Below are 20,965 nucleotides of genomic sequence, written 5' to 3'. Positions count from 1 at the left end.
TGAAGCCCAAAATATTGTTTTTTTCCCTAATCGTGAATGTAGTACCTCATGGAAAAGCCACACGGTAATCGTGGCACATGATCCAGACCTCCAGTCACCTAGTCATATATTCAGAATGTCAAAACGCATCTCTTTTTTTGCTAAAATATTGTCTCGTTATTTGTGTTAACTAATCCACATGTCAAATCGTATGCTTACAGCATGCAAAATGCATGTATTTTCTTGCTGAGATATTTTTAAATAAACAACTTCGGAAAATGAAAATATTCCATAAACAAGAAGCCCCCTCACACAGGGTTGTGCTTTTGACTTTAAGACCCGCCTCTCCTGTTCATTCATTGGTCAGGAGTCCTGTCTTTAATTGAACAGAACAATCCTATTTGAAGAGACTTCCTGTTTTTCATTTTCTGAAGTTATTTAATTAACCCTATTTTAGCGAGAAATACATTCAGTTTGTATGCTGTAGGCACATGACTGGATTATTTTACATGTGGATTATGTGATACAAATAACATGAGACTTTTTCATGGACGTTTTTGATATTGTTCACTGTTGTCTAGCATTGGTTACCAATGAGTCCCATTCTATCTTTCTCCATAAAAAACATGAAATTATTTTTTTTTTCTTGGCCAGTACTAAGAACTATATGGGGGTAAGGAACAGGCTAAAAAATATAATTTTTGTGGTGGGGTATTCTTTTTTTATTTTGGGCAGAAGCATCCGCTTTCTTGCATTCAGTTAAAGCTGTCAGACTTCAATGATCCTTTTAGGCTGCTGCATCTTCTTCTTATAAAGACTAGAAAGGCCAGACGTGGGGATGCACAGGGAGAAGTTCTGTCTCCCTTTTTATTTTAATCAGAATTTCAGCAGCCTTGATTTTCCATTTTAATCAAGTTCAGATAAATATGATATGTCATGATACCTTACAGTACAATGCAAATTATTTGGTTGCCTGTCCCCAAAGATGCAGAAACATGCTGTAACAAAACAGTGAATTAAACATAGCACATAAAAATAAATCATCTGATATAAACATGCAATATCCTTTATACAGAACATGTAACTCAAAGTTAACTGAGCTTCACGTGACCAGTAATATTTAACTGCTTGTGCACGTATTTGTAACACAGAATGAGTTTATATTAGTTGTTTACCCCAAATTACTAGCTGGCACGTTTTTCTCCCCTTTGGATTAAACAATTTCTCCCACTTTTCTCCGTAGTGCGAACGAAAGGAGGAATTTATTGAGAAAATTAAACAGTTGGAGATTGAGACCCAAGCTGCTATAGTCAGTCACATTCAAGAGGTAAGCTGCTGAAATAAGCAGATGTTACATGATCTCCTAGGAGTTTGTGCTGACAGGTGTCACCTTTGCCTGATAAAGAATTATAAACTATGCTCACTCAGGGCTTTTCTCTCCGTTGCTTCCGTTCTGTTGCTTTCTTGAAGGTTACCCACAATCCAGAGAATGTCTTTGATATTCAGTGGTTGGAACAGCCTGGTGGTCTGCCATATGATGAGATGGATTCAGTGTGTCGGAGTATGATGTCCCATCTTCGCAAGCTCATAGATGACCGAGATGACTGCTTTGAGGTTTGTTAGTGTACCTTATTTAAGTCAATTAACCCCAGTTTTATTTTGAGATTCTAAGTCATATAACATTGTTTAGCTTAAAATGATTTTCTCTTGATTGTGGCTGTTAAAACAAGTGCATCCCCTCCTATCCTTACAGTTAGCTAAGTTGTTTATCATTTGTCTTTGAACTTTTATAAGTGATAAGTAATCTGATTTTTTTAGTTTATACATTCAGGTCCATAAGTATTTGGACAGTGACACAACTTTCATAATTTTGCGTCTTTACACCACCACAATAGATTTGATACAAAGTATAGACTTTCACCTTTTCACTCCAAGGGGTTTAACTACAGGTCAAGGTCAAGCCCTTTCTTTCTGTACTTGATTTTGAACACTAATTGATGCGTTTATCTCTTCTTGGCTTGACTACTGCAACTCATTTTACATTGGAGTTAATCAGTCATCCCTTGCTCATCTTCAGCTGGATCAGAACGCTGCTGCCAGGCTTCTAACAGGCACTTGAAAACAGAATCCTATCACACCAGTTGTAGCTTCTCTTCACTGGCTTCGTGTTCACTACAGGATTGAATTTATAATTTTACCGTTTGTTTATTAAGTCTCTGAATGGTCTTACTGACCTCTTACACTCTCCTTCACAATCGCTGAGGTCCTCCATCCAGAAGTTATCGGTTATGCTGAGTTGTGCACTTAAGCTTAAAGGGGACCATGTTTTTGAGTAGCTGCCCCTAAGCTTTGGAATTGTCTACCTTTTTATATTAGGTGATCGCCAACTTTGGTCACTTTAAAATCCCACCTTTAAGCCTATCTTTTTGCCTTAGTATTTATTTTTGATGTATTTATTTTACTTTATACTAGGGGGCTTCACTCGCCATCCTCCCGGCCTGCGCTACGTTCCAGCCACTTCGCGTCTCTGCTGCTCACTTATGTGGATTTCACTTTCACCAAAAAACAAATCTTTTAATTCTCACCGGATACGTCTCTTCATTGGGAAGAAACACTACTTTTCCCTGATGGGAACATGAATTAGACGATCTACAAATCTCTGACTTAAAGTTTAAATCTGAACAATATCTACATACTTCTGTCATATCACCTATGTATATATTCGATCTCTTTTCATTCTGTTATTTCATTGTGTAATATTTTCCGTTTATTAGTGCTAATGCAATCTTTACTATTTCAGTACTTTCATAATCTCTAACCTGCTCTGCATGTGTATTGCGCCAACATTTTTGAACCTCTTTATGACGTTGTACTTTGTCTTGTACTCTTTGTTTTTCATTTCCGGCCCTGGGCATGGTTAAATCTCTTGGCACAAAGTCTCGTCTCACGTGACTTGAAATTATCTCATATAGAAATCCAAGAAAACTTCTTTGTCCGTGATTTTCAATTTAATTTCATGTAAAGTGCGAAACTTTTGGACGTATGCATTTGTATCCATTATTGGATGTAGAATTTCTGATACGTCTGATCATTTAACTCCTTTGATTCTTTGTTGCATCGCTTCTCCGTGATCATAATTATAAACCTGACCAAATTGTGTTTTCTTTGAAATTAAAACTTGTAGTAGCTTTAATTGTCATTCTCATAGCTTATGGTCCTGAATCATGTAAATCTACATTTTAAGCATTGATTGATGCTTTTATGAACAGATTTTTGTAGATTCGAATATTTTGCCTGTAGTGTTTTTGGATTTCAATTTCACCAAATAACAAATCTTTTATTTCTCACGGATCCGTTATTTCATTGAGTAATAATTTCTGTTTGATTGTGTTAATGCAATCTCATTTTTTTGAGACTTTTGAATTTTCCTACTTCCATTATCTCTAACCTGCTCAGCATGTGTATCGCGCTAACATTTTTGAACATCTTTACGACATTCTACTTTGTCATCTACTCTTTGTCTTTTATTTCCGGCTCGGGGCGTGGTTAAATCTCTTGGCAACTCATCAAGTGCATCAGTCAGTGCACTCTGCCACATCCCGGCATGCCTCAGAACTGCCTTCACTCAAGCCCTTTAGCTGCCTCCCATGCGCACGTGTGTGATGTGTATGTATGCGTCTTCCTTTTCCCATGAAATTGCTCGTCATAACCAAGGATTGACTAAGACAAATGCATAAGTGCATAGTACTTTTATACATAGTATCTAAAATTGTGGTGCATTCAATGAATTATCATTCATAAAAACAGTGCTGTGTCAGAAGATAACTGGCCGACTGATTTTTTTTTATTGGTATTTATTTGCTAGCCCACTTTTAGTCCTGAACAGGGTCACGGCGGTCTGCTGGAGCCTATCCCAGCAATCACAGGGCAGGATGCCAGTCCATCGTAGTCAATAAAACATCTAATGAGTAAATAGCTACCAAAGTCAGAATCATCTTCCATCTCATTTCCAGTGTTCTACTCTCTTGTTTCCCTTGTTTACCCCGATGGGTCAGTTTAGTAGGGCAGAGACACTGGCAAACAGAGTCCACCATCCTTCCTCATCCTGCTACCTCTGAAGGTCCAGCAGGACCCCTGGAGCCCATGATTGCCTCTGCTTCAAGCTGCTTGGCAGGACTGATTTGCTCCTTATAGTGATGTTTGCCTCGGTCCTCCATAAGGCATTCCCAACTGTTTCACCTTCTGTCGATGGCACTGGCCTGACTTCCCGATCCTACTCTCCCTTTCTCTATGCTTTTCTTTTCCTTTATTTATTTTTTTTTTTTTACCCCTTCTCTTTCTGACCTACTCAGACATTTTTATAACAGGGCAGCAAACAATTCACAAAGCACCAATGAGGGATGGCTGTGCTGTCTGCGCTTGTTAGCCAATTACCCCATTAAATTCTCAATGGCTACACCGTTTTCCCCTGAGGTTCCTACACTCATGCGGTCTTAGCCGCACAATTCTTTTAAAATATGTCTACCTGCTCAGATATACCACGGACCCCTGACAACACTTCACCACAAACCTTATCTGCAGATGCACAGAAACAGTAGAGAAATTACCTACCAGAATTTAAGACTGCCGCCATGGTGATGTGGTCCAGTAAAAGAGGCAGGCAGGACCAGCATCCACCTCAACATAGCAGTGGCAACAAGTGTGTGATCACAGCAAATGCTTTTTTGAACATTTCAGATGTTTCCCTTGATAGTGAGTCTGAACTTTCAAGAATCGGAAGAAATTAATGTCTTTACATATTCCTGACTGTTTTTGCATCTCTCCCCTGATCTGATAACATTCAGTGCCAGGCTTGGCAAGGATGCATTAACTTTATGTGGTTTGCTTTTTACCTGATTTCTTTAGTACGTTAATCATGGGTAGATGATGATAAGCGTTGATTCAGAAGGTCATGAGGAACACTTGCATTTAAGCATTAAAAACTACACCTATCATACCAAACAAGACTGAGGACATAAGATGTCGGCATCTTACACTGGTGTTACTGCAAATTAATTATTGAGAGTTGTATTCACATTTCAGGGTAATGATTTACCCTTTTATTTTTTGATGAACTGTTTACACTGATGTTACTGTAAGTTATATATTTACTCATGTATTAAGTTCTTTAAGTTAATGCATATTATTGAACAGTGTTATTCAACCAGCAGTGGTTCGCAAGTTGCTATTGTTTATAATGGTATTGAGTCGCAGTGGTTGCCGCTCAAGCAGTCACCCTTGATTCCCTCAAAGGGCTTTGACAGTCACGTCATACTCCATTCACCAAGGGAGCAACGCTTTGACGATCATGCTCAACTCACCATGGGGGATTTTGACTAAAATCCCTGGATGATCATGCTGGCTTCACTAATGGTGATATGATAAAGAAATGGCAATCATGTTCCATTTGGCAAGGGTAACCCTAGGTGGGTCATAAAGACACTTACTGTACATGGCTAAAAGTGGATCACAACACCAAAAAAAAAGGTTGAGAAACCTTGCTTATAGAATAAGCCTGAAGTACAGATTGATTGAAAATTCAACAATGCATGACCTTGAAATGTGGATATGAAAACTATCTTAGCACTTTACAGATTCAGGCCCCAATGGATTTTGGGGTACTTAGTTGTGTATTTGGTATTATTTTTTTATACTACCTTTGCATGGTCATTTATAATTAGCAGTTAACCATTTGGTCATTGTAGAGTTTCTATTCATCCACTGTCTTTAACTGGTTTCCATCCATCCATCCGTCCTCTTCCGCTTATCCGAGGTTGGGCCGTGGGGGCAGCAGCTTGAGCAGAGATGCCCAGACTTCCCTCTCCCCGGCCACTTCTTCTAGCTCTTCATGGAGAATCCCGAGACGTTCCCAGGCTAGCCGGGAGACATAGTCCCTCCAGCGTGTCCTGGGTCTTCCCCGGGGCCTCCTCCCGGTTGGACGTGCCCAGAACACCTCACCAGGGAAGCGTCCAGGAGGCATCCTGATCAGATGCCCGAGCCACCTCATCTGACTCCTCTCGATGCGGAGGAGCAGCGGCTCTACTCTGAGCCCCTCCCAGAAGACTGAGCTTCTCACCCTATCTTTAAGCGAAAGCCCAGACACCCTGAGGAGGAAACTCATTTCAGCCGCTTGTATTCGCGATCTCGTTCTTTCGGTCACTATCCATAGCTCATGACCATAGGTGAGGGTAGGAACATAGATTGACTGGTAAATTGAGAGCTTTGCCTTACGGCTCAGCTCCTTTTTCATCATGACAGACCGATGCAGAGCCCGCATGACTGCGGACGCCGCACCGATCTGCCTGTCGATCTCACGCTCCATTCTTCCCTCACTTGTGAACAAGACCCCAAGATACTTGAACTCCTCCACTTGGGGCAGGATCTCACCTCCAACCCTGAGAGGGCACTCCACCCTTTTCCGGCTGAGGACCATGGTCTTGGATTTGGAGGTGCAGTTTCCCATCCCAGCCACTTCACACTCAGCTGCGAACCGATTCACTGGTTTGTAATTGTTTAAAGTCATTTTATATTGCTTCTGAAATGCAAATCAATTGATTTCACAAATATTTTTATTGTCTCCTAGCATATTTTGGATTTGACACAAGAGCGTGATTATCTGCTGACACAACAGCCTTCCAGTCCCATGAAGAATAATCTTGAATCACTACATGGGAATATCTCCGTAATCACTAAAGATGACCGACAGCATTTGGCAGTTGAGTTGGCTGAATACAAATCCAAGCTACGTAGGACAAGGCAGGAGCTGTAAGTTGCTCTCAAATGATGAATGTCAAGATCTTTTCTTATGTGGGCTATGAACAATCAGCTCAGGGAGTCTGTAGCCAAGGCCAACTTGGTCAAATAGCTTAAGGGCTAGAGGCGAGGTGATCCTGGTAAGCAGAGCCTACTGTACATTTAGAAAAGTGCTTTCAAAGGTTTTTTAGATACACAAGGACTAGGATGGGGTTTCCTGTGCTTATTTGCAAAAAGGAGACTCTTAAGCTTCAGCTTATTTTTCTGAGGCAGACTTGTTTTTCCTTCTTGAATTTCTTTGCTGACGCAACTCCTAGCTGGATACTATAGTCCGTCTTGGCGAGGTGATGTTTCATTAAAGTAATGACTGTATGATAAATGAACAGATAATTTGGAACCTTCTAAGAACTGCTGATTTTGTTGCTAGAGAGGAAAAAAGCGAGCAGCTGATGGACGCCAGAAATGAAGTAGATCGACTAGATGTGGAGATGCAGAAACTGCGGCAGGAGGCAAGTCTATTTAAGCTTTTCAGACTTCCTTGTAGTGTTTAATTAATTCAGTCTGTCAAATGAGACCTTCTGAAAATAGTGATTGGGACACTTGGAGCTAATGAAAAATTGTTTTGTTTTTTTTTTAACTCATAGAACACACATCTATCGGCAGACTCACGATCCATGCGTGCTTATCGTGATGAATTGGATTCCCTGCGTGAAAAGGCTAGCAAAGTAGACAGACTGGAGAATGAGTTGACTCGGTACAAGGAGAAGCTTCAAGATGTTCATTTCTACAAAGCCCGCATGGAGGTGTGTTTGTGGTGATTGCAGCTTCAAATTAATGTTTAAATCGCTTAATTTCATTTGTCTGGACTCTGCATCATCCAGAGCTCAGTGCTTCAAAAAGGAATTAAAAACAAAAAAAAGTGTATGACTTCATTTTTCAAAAGTTCAAAAGCTGGTTTGATCTCATTAGGGAAGCTGGCGCCCTCTGCTGAGTAAAAGCAAATAATACCACAAAATATACAGTACTTGACTCTTTCAGTTAATTGTGTTTTGTATTTAATCACAGTTTTGACTATCATCTGAACATATGTGCAGTGAGTGAGGAATTGATAATATATGCAACTATCAAATTTATCAAAATGAGTTCAGTGGGGATTTGTTCCTAAATCTTATAATTTAAGGAGCATCTTTTCAAAAAACTTTTAAAAAAGCAATCATGCCAAGCTTCATTTGTTCTTCACCTTTAAGAAAACACAAAATATTTTGAAGTTAGAATTTGAAAATACAGCCATGTTACCCTGGTATTTTTAAGAATTCTGTCACCCATTTGTACATGCAAAACAAGGAATTTAAACCATCTATAAGAAGGTGAGGTGGCGAGTGTGTGCATTTATATATACCATGTCATTTGCACATGCCTACTCTTGATTCTCACCCATGCAGGAGGTCCGTGATGACAATGTTACACTGCTGGAAACCAAGGCGATGCTAGAGGAGCAGCTAACCCTGACAAGGAGTCGATGTGATAAACTGCATGAATTAGAGAAAGAAAACCTGCAACTGAGATCCAAGTTGCATGACTTGGAAATTGTAAGTGTCTAATAGTCTGCATGTTCAGTTTTTTAATTTACAAGAGAAGCTGCATAAACCTTTTTTTTATTAGTTGCCTTTTGTTGTTGCCACATTCACTTTACTTTTCAATGGTAATACTTGTGAACAGGATATGAAATACAAAGTGGACATACAGATCTGTTTACTTATGGCAAATTATCAAGTACATAAGGCATCATGTATACATTTTTTTTCTTGAATTTAGAAATGCACAGATGTGTTAGAAGGAAAATTAGTGTGTGCGAATAGTCTTGTGCTTGCTTATTCAGCAATACATGATTACAGGCTTGCATGCTGACTGCATGGAAACCACATTGTGCAAAGCATGGGTGTGCCAGTTGGCTGTCACAAAGAGAATGCTGTGATGATTTTTCTTGATGGGAAGTAAATGTACAGATAATGTGCATGTTTCAGTAGAATAGAGTCTTGAGGTGCATTTAACCTTCTGTGCTCACAGTTTTCAAGTTGTTGGCCCACAAAATATATATTGTGTGTGTGTGTGTGTGTGTGTGTGTGTATGTTTGTATGTTTGTATGTATACGCACATAATACCCAGAGGAAACCCACTCAGACACGGGGAGAACATGCAAACTAAACGCTGGGAGGACCCGGGAAGCGAACCCAGGTCTCCTAACTGCGAGGCAGATTTACCACTGCGCCACCATGCCGCCCATATGTATATACAGGTATATGTATATGTATGTATGTGTGTGATATATATATATATATATATATATATATATATATATATATGGTTGAATAGTTTAAAGTCAAATAATGCAAAGAGTACGACACGTGTTTCGCCCTAATTCTGGGCTCATCAAGCGTACACACTCACTGCACCCCCTCTCGGATATCGAACCTTGGACGTCCGCATCAGAGGTGAAGCCTTGTGTCGCGTACTCTTTGCATTATCTAACAACATCACATTAAAGTTCGATAAATTCTGAAAAGAATGATACCAAACATATATATTTAGGTTTTAAAATAAGCCTGATTTAAAGCATGACAAAAGAGTCACATAAAATTGTTGCACAAAATTGTTGCACTTTTAGGCTTTGGATTTTAGAGAGTAGATATGGGCTGGGAATCGATTAAAAAAATGAATTAACAAATTATAGAAATGTGTATTGTTAATCATGACATCTGACATTAAAGCATGTAATTATAAAATGAATACATAAATCATGAATTAAATACACACTGAATCAACACTAAGGAATTAATAAAATTGGCATAGCATATGAGAAACAGACGTGTCAATGTAAAAAAAAAAAATGATCATAATGACTATTGACTTTAAATGCACTGCTAAAGTCCGATATAATTGAAAGAATACACATCTGTAAAATGGGCATACATTAAAAGTTGTGCTAAGACTCTGTAAGTACTATTCTCAATTGTTCATCAACATCAACAGCTTGATAATTATACCCTGCACATGTAAAGTCTACACGAATGCTGTGTCTGCAAACGGCAATCTCCAAGCTGCTTTTTTAATGCCCCCCTGTCCTGCCCCTTTGGACAGTTTAATACTCTTATAAAAAGATAGCCTGACCACAGACAGACACCTGATGTCCGCAACACCCACGTTTATTTTGCGACACAACACACAACTACAGTGCACAACCACCACACTTTCCTCTCTTCAGCCACCTCCACTCCTCTCTCGCAAGCTCCGTCTTCCTCCTACCGACTCTGGCTCCTCAAAGGGAGTGAGGCGGCCCCTTTTATCACGCCTCGGATGTGCTCTAGGTGCTTGGTGATGGGCTTCCGGCAGCTGTTCCTAGTGTGGGGGAAGTGCTGCTCTTGCACCCGGAAGCAATCCGGGCATACATAGTTCCTGGTTCGGCAGCACTTCCTGGTGTGGCGGAAGTGCTGTCCTCCAGGGCTCTAGGACAACCCAGGTGCCCCCTGGCAGTAGCCACTGGTCCCGCCAGGGTTCTCCGTGGCTCTGATGAAATCCAAGGGGGCTGCCCTCCTATGCCCAGGGAAAAACAGTGCCCCTCCCGTGGTCCAATCCTCTTCCAGGCGTCCTGGTGGGGCAAGATCCCTGGTCGTCTGCCACAGTCTAGAGATTTAATGCTTTTGTGCTTGGTAGAATTGTTTTGGTCATTGGGATTTTTTGGGTTACAAAAGCGTTCCACCACAGGAAAAAGCTTGGAAAACACTGCCCTACCTACACTTTTGCTCCTGGCATGCTAAAAAAGATCTCTGTAATCTGCTATCTCACTTAAAAACTGACAGGTGCATTACTTGGATGGTTATGTTGCGTTCATTACATAAGTTAGCAAAGATACTGCAAACTGGAATAATGGGTAGGAATAATCATTGCACTTCTTTTTCACAGAATTATATTTATATTAGGACAGTCAAATCTGCAAGATACCTGGCAGACTGGTGAGTTAAATACAGAGGTATTAGGGACTAATTTTAGTTTTAATCCCACTCAAAGACCCAAACTTATTTAGCACTTACATGATATGACAGTGGGTTGGAAAATGGATGGATGGATGGATGATATGACACTGATTTGATCTTCTTAATGAAACATGAAAAAAAAGCGCGTAGTTTTTGCCTTTGCAGCTTTTCTCTAGCATTGCACCATTACTGGCATAACCCCATGCCCTTCCCCTACTCCCCGCACATATGTCCTTTGCAAATTTTAATTTTAGAACTGATCACTCTTTGTAGGATTTCATAGCAAGCACATCTCTGTCCGCCAAGAAGCCACAATCCTGGTCATTTTTCTTGTAGGCAACCTGTAGCATGTCTTTTTATTTTTCTTTTTTTTTCTTTTTTCAAGGAATGTGAGGCAGCTAACAGCCTTGTAACTGGCACATTAGGATTGTAGGATAATCGGATGGTGGAGTGACCTGGGGCTCTGTGTTTCATGAGATGCACATGAACTGCTTTATTTGAGGACCATAAAAGATTTTTTTGACTTTGTAGAATTTACACGTTTTCTCCTTGTTGGCTAATTTTACTGTCAAATCTGAATTAGTTCTACCTTTTGGCCAACACTGCTTGGATAGACCCTGGCACCCCAGTGTGTATTCTCAATTGAATTATGAGCTTAGGAATATTATTAATTATTATTACTTGAAGTATTTTTCATAAAAGTGTGATTTTAACATGTACAGTTATTTTTTGTATAAACACATGCTTATGGTAAGTTGGCTATAGACAGTTTTGGTTCTATGTGCAATATCTCATACCTCACATAAGCTGCAACTCTACCCAAACTATAGTTTTTCTTGGCAAACTCCAAGCAAAGTGGATTTTTAAGTTGTAATAAAATATATTTGGCCCACAGATGAAAGCAATCTCATTCACTCTCATGACATGGGAATTCTGTGCTCTTTGTGCATTTTTAATAGGCTTCAAGTGTGATGCAAGATCAAGGAACCCACATTTTTCTTGTCTTCTGCCAACCAAAAACATGATGGGAAAGTAATAGCAGGTTGACTCCTGTCAGTGCAAGCGCAGTTTAGTTTTGCGTAATAGTGGAATAATTCTTTAAATATGGTGTCTGGGTGCTTCAGATCTTAAGCTCTACATACTTTACTTTAACCTATAAATATAAGTTTTCGTTCAAGATGTCAGAACCTGAGAGATAAAAATTGCTGTACTTTGATACTGCATGATTGATGATCATCACTTTTCTGTGGTGGACATGGTGAAGGAGACTCTGATTGGAACTTTGAATGGGGCTCAAGCCAGTCTCTGTTTGTTTATTATGCAACCCGGTGATTGAGTTAAAAAATGGTGTGACAGTTCTTTCAAACGGGTGTATTCTTCTAGCCTGGTGGCCATTTTTTTTAGTAAATTTCTCTTGTATGTTTTGCTTTACTAGGACAGAGATACAGATAAGAAGCGGATTGAGGAACTTTTAGAAGAAAATATGATGCTGGAGATTGCTCAGAAGCAGAGCATGAATGAATCAGCCCATTTGGGATGGGAACTGGAGCAGCTCTCCAAGAGTACTGATGTCAATGATGGTTAGAGAAAGTTCTTTTCATTTTTGTTCTTGTTCATTAATCAGAATGGTTCAGAGCTTTGCATGGGTATAAAGGCTATTTTTCACCAAAGTCAAAATTAATTGATCATGTTTATTATAGTTTCAGGTAATCTGATTTCATCCTGTGTTAGGGAATGGGGTGTCACTTATAACAAACACAGGCAGTCCATGTTTCTTGCTGAAAGGGCACAAAAGGAGCCATTGCTTACATAGGAACTTGCAGCTTAGTTTCTGTCTCTCTGTACATTTATATATTGAAGTTAAGTTTCTCTGTTTTCTATGGAGACCAGTCTTTTAGTCAAATGGGCATGGGCTGTGTGGAAAGGAGAGAATCTTGGGTTTCTTATCTATGCATATCTTCTGAATAATTTAGTCCAGTGTCGTTCTCGTTCCCAACAGCCTGCAAGTCTTTTGTGTTTGAGCTCAATGAATCTGCATCCAGCCGTATCCTAAAGCTAGAGAAAGAAAATCAGGGGTTGCAGAATATGATCCAGGAGTTGCGGGATGCATCATTTACCCTGGAGGAGGGTAATCTTCAAGTCCAGCAGCTGAATAAAAAGGTGGGATTCGCTCTCTAGGAGTATCTGACTTGTCATTATCAGAGTCCTTTTACAAAGATTGAAGAACAGGGGTAACTGCTACAAAAGTGTTGGCTTTGCATCATTCCAGACAAATTAAGCATTAATAAAGCATATTGCTTGATGGTGAAAGGAACAGAATGTTGTCTGGAGGTGCAACTTACCATTGTCAGGAGTTGGCAATCTTAAAAGAAAGAGAGACAGAGTATATGGCTAAGTTGTGGATGGACATAGTGAGAGTTGGTTAGGATTGTAGCAGGTTTTAATATTATGGTTTCTCTTTAAAAGAAGGGAATTGTTAAGACTTTGTGTGTTTATTTCATCTTGAGCTGTTTTAAGTTTTCATGATTATGATGTACAGTATTAATTATCTGTTTAAATATCTGACACTACCTAAATCAAACCTCATCCGGCTTGTTTTTGTTTATGTTTATTAGTAGGAGTTGGCTTGGATGTGAGTCTGCTGCTTCAGTAAAGTCACTATGTACAAGGCATTTCTATCTTCTTGATGATAGAAAAAAATGTGAACCATCTGCACAGATGGGAAACAGAAAAGACGTGCCAGCTGCGTGAAGTGGCACTTCAAAAACAAATATTGCGCTAGATGGCCAATTAGTGCTCTGAACACTGGAACTCCGTAAGCGCAAATATAAGTTGTATGTGTGTGTGTACATATATATATACACTATATAAAATATTATATTATGGTGAATGGCTGGGGATTCAGCCCAGCTGGGATGCCTGGATGGACCAGGAGAGGGACAATACCTCCCCCAGGTCATGAGAGGGCAGCCACCCTGGTCTGCATGGTCACCACCAGGGGGCACCTGGATAATTATGGAGCCCTGGAATGCAGCACTTCTGCCACACCAGGAAGTGCTGCTGGAAGATCATCAGGAAGCACCTGGAACACATCCGGGTGAACTATAAAATAGGCCACCTCACTCCACTTGAAGGAGAGGAGTGGAGGCGGTGAAGAAAAGACAGAGATAAGAACTGAGCCATTATTGTCCATTTGCGAGTGCTGCGTTGCAGAAAATAGAGAAGTAGATGTGTGTGTTGTGGACATCTGGCTGTCTCAGTGTCTGTCTGTGTCTGGGGCATCTTTTACAATATATATGTATATATACTAGCAAAATACCAGCGCTTTGCATAGCAGAAGTAGTGTGTTAAAGAAGTTATGAAAAAGAAAAGGAAACATTTTAAAAATAACATAACATGATTGTCAATGTAATTGTTTTGTCACTGTTATGAGTGTTGCTGATATACACACACACACACACACACACACATATACACATATCTATATATATATATCTATATATATATATATATATATATATACACATATATATATATATACACATATACACATATATATATATATATATATATATATATATATATATATATATACACACATCCACATATATATACATATCTACATATATACATATACACATACATACATATATATATATATATATATATATATATATATATATATATACATATCTACATATATATATCCTGTATATAGCAAAATCCCAGCTCTTCGCAGCGACGAAGTACTGCTTTTAATTTTTATTAAGAAGAAAAGAAAACCTTTTTAAACTGAGGGAAAATGTACCAATAACTATCTGTTAAGGATCTCTTTGTATACCACGTTGTCAGTTCAGCACTCCGGTTGTAATATGACCAAGCTGTGCTAGCTTACTGTTGAGAATGCAACGCATAGTTATCCAGGAGGAAAGCAATGTTGCCTCAAATCAATGGCAACCTTTTGTAGGGTGTGTCCCTGAGACTTATTAATTGTCATCGTGAAGCAGAGCCTTACTGGAAATTTGAGGCATTTCAATTGAAATGGGAGATCAGAGGGTATAACGGTGATGCGAGGAATACATTCAGAGTGTGGCGCTCTGCTTTTTTTTTTGTGTAGCCGCCTTCACACAGCTTCTCCGCTGCTTTATAAACGAACGCCATATAAGGCCGTCATTTCTCCTTGCTTCACGGTTCTGTACTGTTTTATTGTTCATTTATTACGATTCTTATAGTTATTGTGTAGCGATTCGAGACTTACTTTACTGTTCAGGTACCCATTTCCTTTATTTAATCTGCGGCTTGTACGCTATTTTTTGTTCGTTTATTGTGATTATAGATATTTATTGATTCCCTTCTTTAGCTGACTGCCTGCTCATATAAGGCACTCCGCTGGTTTTTTGTGAAGCAGCCTTTACACAGCTTCTCCGCTGTTTTATAAACGAACGTTATATAAGGCCATCCTTTTTCCTTGCTTCGCCAAGGAAGCTGCCTTTTTATTTAATCCATAGGTTCTCCGCTGTTTTATTGTTCGTTTATTACGATTGTTATAGTTCTCTTTATATAGAAAGTTGTCAGTTCAGCGCTCCGGTTGTAAAATGACAAAGCTGCGTGACCTCACTCTTGAGAATGTAACGTATAGTTGTCCAGGAGAAAAGCAATCTTGCCTGAAATCAATAGCAACCTTTTGTAGGGTCTGTCCCTGAGACTTATTACTTGTCATTGCGAAGCAGAGCCTTACTGGAAATTGGAGGCATCTGAATTGAAGTGGGAGATCAGAGGGTATAAAGGGGACGTGAGGAATACATTGAGTGTGGAGAAACTCTAGAGACAGCATGTGTGTTAACTTGTGGATTTTTCTGTGAGTATTTGGTGGCAGCGTGACGAAGTTGCTTCCACAAGACTGCGTTAGCTGTGGAGCTCAGCTCGGAGCATATTCTTTTCCTACCTTGTCAATTGTGTAATGTGTTTTTTGAACAGGTTTGATGCATGGAAGTGATCACTCGTACTGCGTTCAGTCAGTTCACGTGAGCTGCTCTCTTGTGTGATGTTGCGATGTCCACGGCTTTATTTAATGTTAGCTGAGACCCGGTACTTAAAAGTTTCTCGCAACAGCAATTTTAACTCCGTTACAAAGTGATCCAAAGTCTCGTTTATACCTCGTGTCTTCTCATTAAACTTGTATCTTACGAATAAAGTATTCGTCGAAGGCATGACAAATGGCAGTGGGAGCGTGTCCATAAACTTAATTTAAACTTACGGTTTACACCATGCTTTGTTTCCACAGTAGCTGCACTTATGAATAAGCTTGTATGCGTTTTTCTTCAGCGCTCTTTGGGAGCTCTTCCTTCTTTTCTATGTACTGCATTCACAGTCAATTCACGTGATTACGTGGGAGGCGTGATAATGTAACACGCAGCTCCGCCCCCCACGGCCATCGAGCTAAAGTCCATTACAGTATATGGAGAAAAATAGGTTCCAGTTATGACCATTACGCATAGAATTTCGAAATGAAACCTGTCCAACTTTTGTAAGTAAGGTGTAAGGAATGAGCCTGCCAAATTTCAGCCTTCTACCTACACGGGAAGTTGGAGAATTAGTGATGAGTGAGTGAGTGAGTGAGGGCTTTACATACATATATATATATATATATATATATATATATATATATATATATATATATAACTAATTTCTGGTTTGTGGACATTTGTTGGTTGCACTGTGCAGCACCAGTACAGGAAGGAAGACAGCTGGGGAACTGCTACCTCTGCAGCTCCACCACTGCTTCTTTCACCTCGTTTGTGTAGAGTATACCATTTTTTGGCTATCAGTGCTGCCACAAGTATGTGATAAACAAAAGACATACAGCCTTTGTGGCTTGTAGTAGCTAATTTTGACAATTTCTAGACCATTATTACTCTATTATTTTCCTATGGCTTTTGGCTACAAGTATAAATGGCCTTAATACAGTCGATCGTGAAGTGGCGCATGATTGTATATTAATCATTAGGGCTATAAGCACTTCGATTTTAATATACTAGTATTTCTGCACTCTGTCAAGGACTATAAAGTTTCTAAGGTTATTCCAAAATGGACTAACTGGGCATTTAGATATATTTGTAAGAAAAAACTAAAGAGATTATTTTACTTGGAGATCTTTCATCAATTTTTTACACTTAGTGTTAAAAGTTGAACATTAATGGTTCTTGACTATAAACATGAAACGCTACTGCATTTGCAACAGAATGCGTGATGCGATGAAGACCCTTTTTCACACTTGCTAGCCATGTCCCATAAGTCCATTCCTGTGTGTGTGAGCTAAGTTAAGTTGCACAACAATGAAGTGAAATTGTTACTCACATGTATGCTACAATCCCAATTAAAATGTGCACCATGTATATATTGCTTTTCTTTTTATAAAGTTTGTATAAATGTCAAGATAATTTTGCTGAGATTATTAAGGAAGGAATACCTCAAGTTGTTGTCACCTGCAATGATAAATTAGTGTTCTGTTATTTAGGTGGAGCAGCTTGAATCCCAGCTTGATAAGGAGAAACAAGCAAACCAAGACATGGAGACCCTGGTGGAGGACCTGCTAAAAGAGAAACAGCAGTTGAAGGATACTAATGAGAGCAGACAAACTGACAGAGACAGACAGGTACGTGTAAGACTGGCAGAACCAACCTGTTGTTAGGCATGCCATTTACACTGCAGGCTCTGTAATGCATTTGCACAGAAAACTGGTTTTTAACAAACCATTATATTAAGGTTTACTGTTGCTGGTAATGTATTTGCATATGGGCAAAGGTATCTAAAGAGAAAGAAACAATAGAATTCAAAAGAGAGAGGATGCTGAGTTCTAAAATAGTCTTAACTGTCCTGTGCTGCTTCTTGGTTCAAGTAGCAGTGTTCACACTTAGACTGCTTTCATGTTTGTTTGAGGTGCAAATTACTACAACAGTGAAAATGAAACTTTACAATGCTTGTATTTTAGATTTCAGAATTACAGCATGAAAACGAACATCTAAGACAGACGGTGGATTCCCTTCGTCAGAGGACCCAGGTCAGTACTGAGGCCAGAGTGAAGGAGATAGAAAAAGAAAACAGGATCCTTCATGAGAGCATCACAGACACAGGCAGCAAGTTGACTCAGCTGGAGTTTGAGAAGAAGCAAATCCAAAAGGAGCTGCTACTGCTGAAGGAAAAGTCAGAGAAATCAGACGAACTGGAAAGAGAGGTGCATAAGCTTGAGCATACTAATGAAGGACTGCAAAAAAAAGTAGCCGCCTTACAGATCACATGTGACAAAATCAAAGCACTTGAGCTGGAGAACTCTGGGCTGGAGATAGAAAACCGAAAACTGAAGAAGCTAGTCGATACAGCACAGAATGCATCCCTCAAGATAGAAGCCCTTGAAATTGAAAACCGACAGCTAGAGCAAGAGAATCTAGAAATGAGGAGGACAGTGGAGACTTTGAAATTTGCAAATGTGAAATTGTCTCAAATAGAAGCTGAACATAAAGAACTTGAAAAAGAGAAGGAGGAGTTGGTTAGAAGTGTGGAAATACTAAAGGTCTTGAGTAGAAAATATGAGAAGCTGGAGCTTACTTACCAAGGCCTTGATTCTGAAAACCAGAGGCTCCAACAAACATTGGAGAATAGCAACAAAAAGATGCAGCATCTAGAGAAAGAGCTGCAGGATACAGAGAAGGAAAACCAGGTGCTACAGAAGAACATGGAGGAGCTGAAGATCACCAGCAAACGATTGGAAAAGTTAGAGCTGGATCAGAATTGCCTTGAGCAGGAAGTATGTCAGCTGGAGAAGGACAAAAAGCATTTGGAGAAGGAGGCCAAGCGGCTCCGACAGCAGGTGGAGGTGAAAGAGGCAGCATTAGATGAGAACTGTGCCAAAATGTCAACATTAGAAAAGGAGAATAAAGTGCTTGAAAAGGAACTGAGCAAGTTCAAGGAGGCTCACAGCAAAGCTAAAGAGCTGGAGAAGGAGATAAAAGAATTACAGAAACAAGCCACCATTGACAAGCGGACACTAGCGACCCTCAGAGAGGTAAGAGGGGGCAAAAAAACAAACCATGTCCAGTAGATAATATAAATTATTTAATCATTCTCACTACCAATTGTATGATCTGTAGGATTTGGTGCATGAAAAGCTACGAAGTCAACAGCAGTCCAACGAACTAGAGAAGCTGAACCATGAGTTGGAGAAAATTGGACTGAACAAGGAGAAGTTGCTTCAGGAGGAGCACAGTACAGATGACAAGTGGGTGCTTGACCTCATTTATTAAAGTGCATTTTGGGATGTGGCATTTTAAAGTTGAACAGTAAAGGTCTACTTACATATGTGGATTGAGGTTATTAAAGCTTTGCCTTTTATGTAGTTTGTGTTTCTATATTATTTCTGATCTTGCTTGGAAATTCTGTTTAATTTTAGTTTTCCTTCATAATGAATTTTTTATTTCACAAACACTTCATTTTTATATATACGAAGTCTGGCACAAAAAAAAACAAGACTGTGCCCATAACACTTTTTATATAACAAATTAAGAAAATTAACTACGATCACCTTCAGGGGAGTTGACATCCAGCTACATATGATCCTGCCAACGTTCAAAGCAATTCTGCAGATCATTGCACAATTCACTTTTCCACATTCCCACCATACCTTTTACTCATGCAGCAGAAGGCATGTTAAGTTTGAGGTTGAGGGAAGTAGCAATTTTTCTGAACTATGGACCGTCACATAGTTTTGTAGCCATGTTAGTTTATATAAAGAAATTATCTTGTACTCCTTCATGTTATGTGTGTTCAGTTGAGTTTGTTCCTCAAGTTGCTGCCTTTGCCTAACATGATGTTGACGTTTGCTGTCTTGCTTTATGTGGACTTGGACCTGCACGTGTGCTCTGAGTGTTGGTGCTTTTTATCCTTTCTTTTTCTTTGCCCAGAAATTGGTTGTAGGCCAATTTATGATGACTCTGTAGATGAATTTTAATATTTGTAGAGTGTTTGCTCTTAACGTCAACAGCATACAATGTGTTCTGCTAAGTGTTTACAATTGATGTTTTCGATGTTATATTAAAAAAACTTCCATACTGGGGTCTCCTTATGAATTGCTTTTCTTAAGATTTCTTCCATTTTTTTTCCCCCCCTATAAGAGTCTAGGCTGGGGGCTGTCAACAAACAAGGCCTGTTAAAGCACATTCAGGCATTCCTTGCATGGTCTTGGACTATCCAAGAAATAAATTGTTGTTGTTTGTGGTTTTCTACAGGCCATGTTGATCTCTGATGCCATCTCAGTCACATATAGTTTATAGAAATAATTTTGCCACCTGCAGGCCCAAAAAGTTATCAAAAAACAGAAAATAGATTCTACTGTATTATGAGAGATATGATCATGATAACTGTCGGAGGATGGGGGCATCGGGGTGGGGGGGTATGTGGGCAGTCTTAGTGGGAAGGGTGTCCGTTGTTCGGATCCCACCTAGCTAAACTGAGGGAATACCCTTTGGTATTTTAGTTCCTAGGGTGACAGATGTTCAATATTTATGGTCGTCTTTAATACATTTGTATGTATTTCTTGAACATTCTTGTTATTATTCTTTGTCAGTAAAGATTTAAACTTAAAAACAGCTGATTCATAATGTAGTACCAGAGATTTGAAATGCTTATCAACGTAACAGTAAACTGCTTCTAATAATCAATGGCAGCAAAACCAGTAATGATAAAAATTGGAAAAATCTGACAACTTCAGATATATGGGAATTATGCTGTCAATTGACAGAAGAAGTAAAAAAGAAATAAAAAATACGTATAACAATAAGTAAACAGGCTTCAATTCAAAATGAAAATTTTTAACGAATAGAATGAATAGGACATTGAAGAAAAGAATAATAAAAATAGTAATTTGGAGTGTTGCGTTGTATGGAGCAGAGACATGGACAATGAGGAAAAGGAGACATCAATAGATTGGAAGCACTTGTACTTTGGCTTTGGAGAAGGATGGAAAAGATCAGTTGGATGGATAAATTGTCTATCAAAATATGGCTGGAAAGGAAATGGTGAAGAAAGTCGCATGTTGGAATTGGTGAGAACAAAGCAACAAAACTGGAAGGGTCATGTACTAAAAGGAGAGGGGGTTCTTGAGAATAGTG

General features: G+C 39.3%; 1 protein-coding gene across 2 annotated transcripts in view; it reads left to right on the top strand.

Moving 5' to 3' along the window:
- Positions 1-20,965, top strand: part of ccdc88c (coiled-coil domain containing 88C) — a 217,997-nt gene that overhangs the window by 158,021 nt on the left and 39,011 nt on the right. For both annotated transcript variants that reach the window (XM_039742336.1, XM_039742335.1), the window contains exons 6-16: positions 1,223-1,306; positions 1,450-1,593; positions 6,602-6,783; positions 7,199-7,280; positions 7,416-7,574; positions 8,214-8,360; positions 12,238-12,382; positions 12,802-12,962; positions 17,320-17,457; positions 17,794-18,864; positions 18,950-19,077. In XM_039742336.1, coding sequence (XP_039598270.1) covers positions 1,223-1,306; positions 1,450-1,593; positions 6,602-6,783; positions 7,199-7,280; positions 7,416-7,574; positions 8,214-8,360; positions 12,238-12,382; positions 12,802-12,962; positions 17,320-17,457; positions 17,794-18,864; positions 18,950-19,077 — 2,441 coding nt within the window. The remainder of the gene's footprint in view (positions 1-1,222; positions 1,307-1,449; positions 1,594-6,601; positions 6,784-7,198; positions 7,281-7,415; positions 7,575-8,213; positions 8,361-12,237; positions 12,383-12,801; positions 12,963-17,319; positions 17,458-17,793; positions 18,865-18,949; positions 19,078-20,965) is intronic.

This window comes from Polypterus senegalus, chromosome 18, assembly GCF_016835505.1.
Source record: "Polypterus senegalus isolate Bchr_013 chromosome 18, ASM1683550v1, whole genome shotgun sequence".
NCBI lineage: Eukaryota > Metazoa > Chordata > Cladistia > Polypteriformes > Polypteridae > Polypterus > Polypterus senegalus.
Note: the sequence above shows the minus strand (reverse complement) of the source record. Positions and strands in the feature narration are given on the sequence as shown.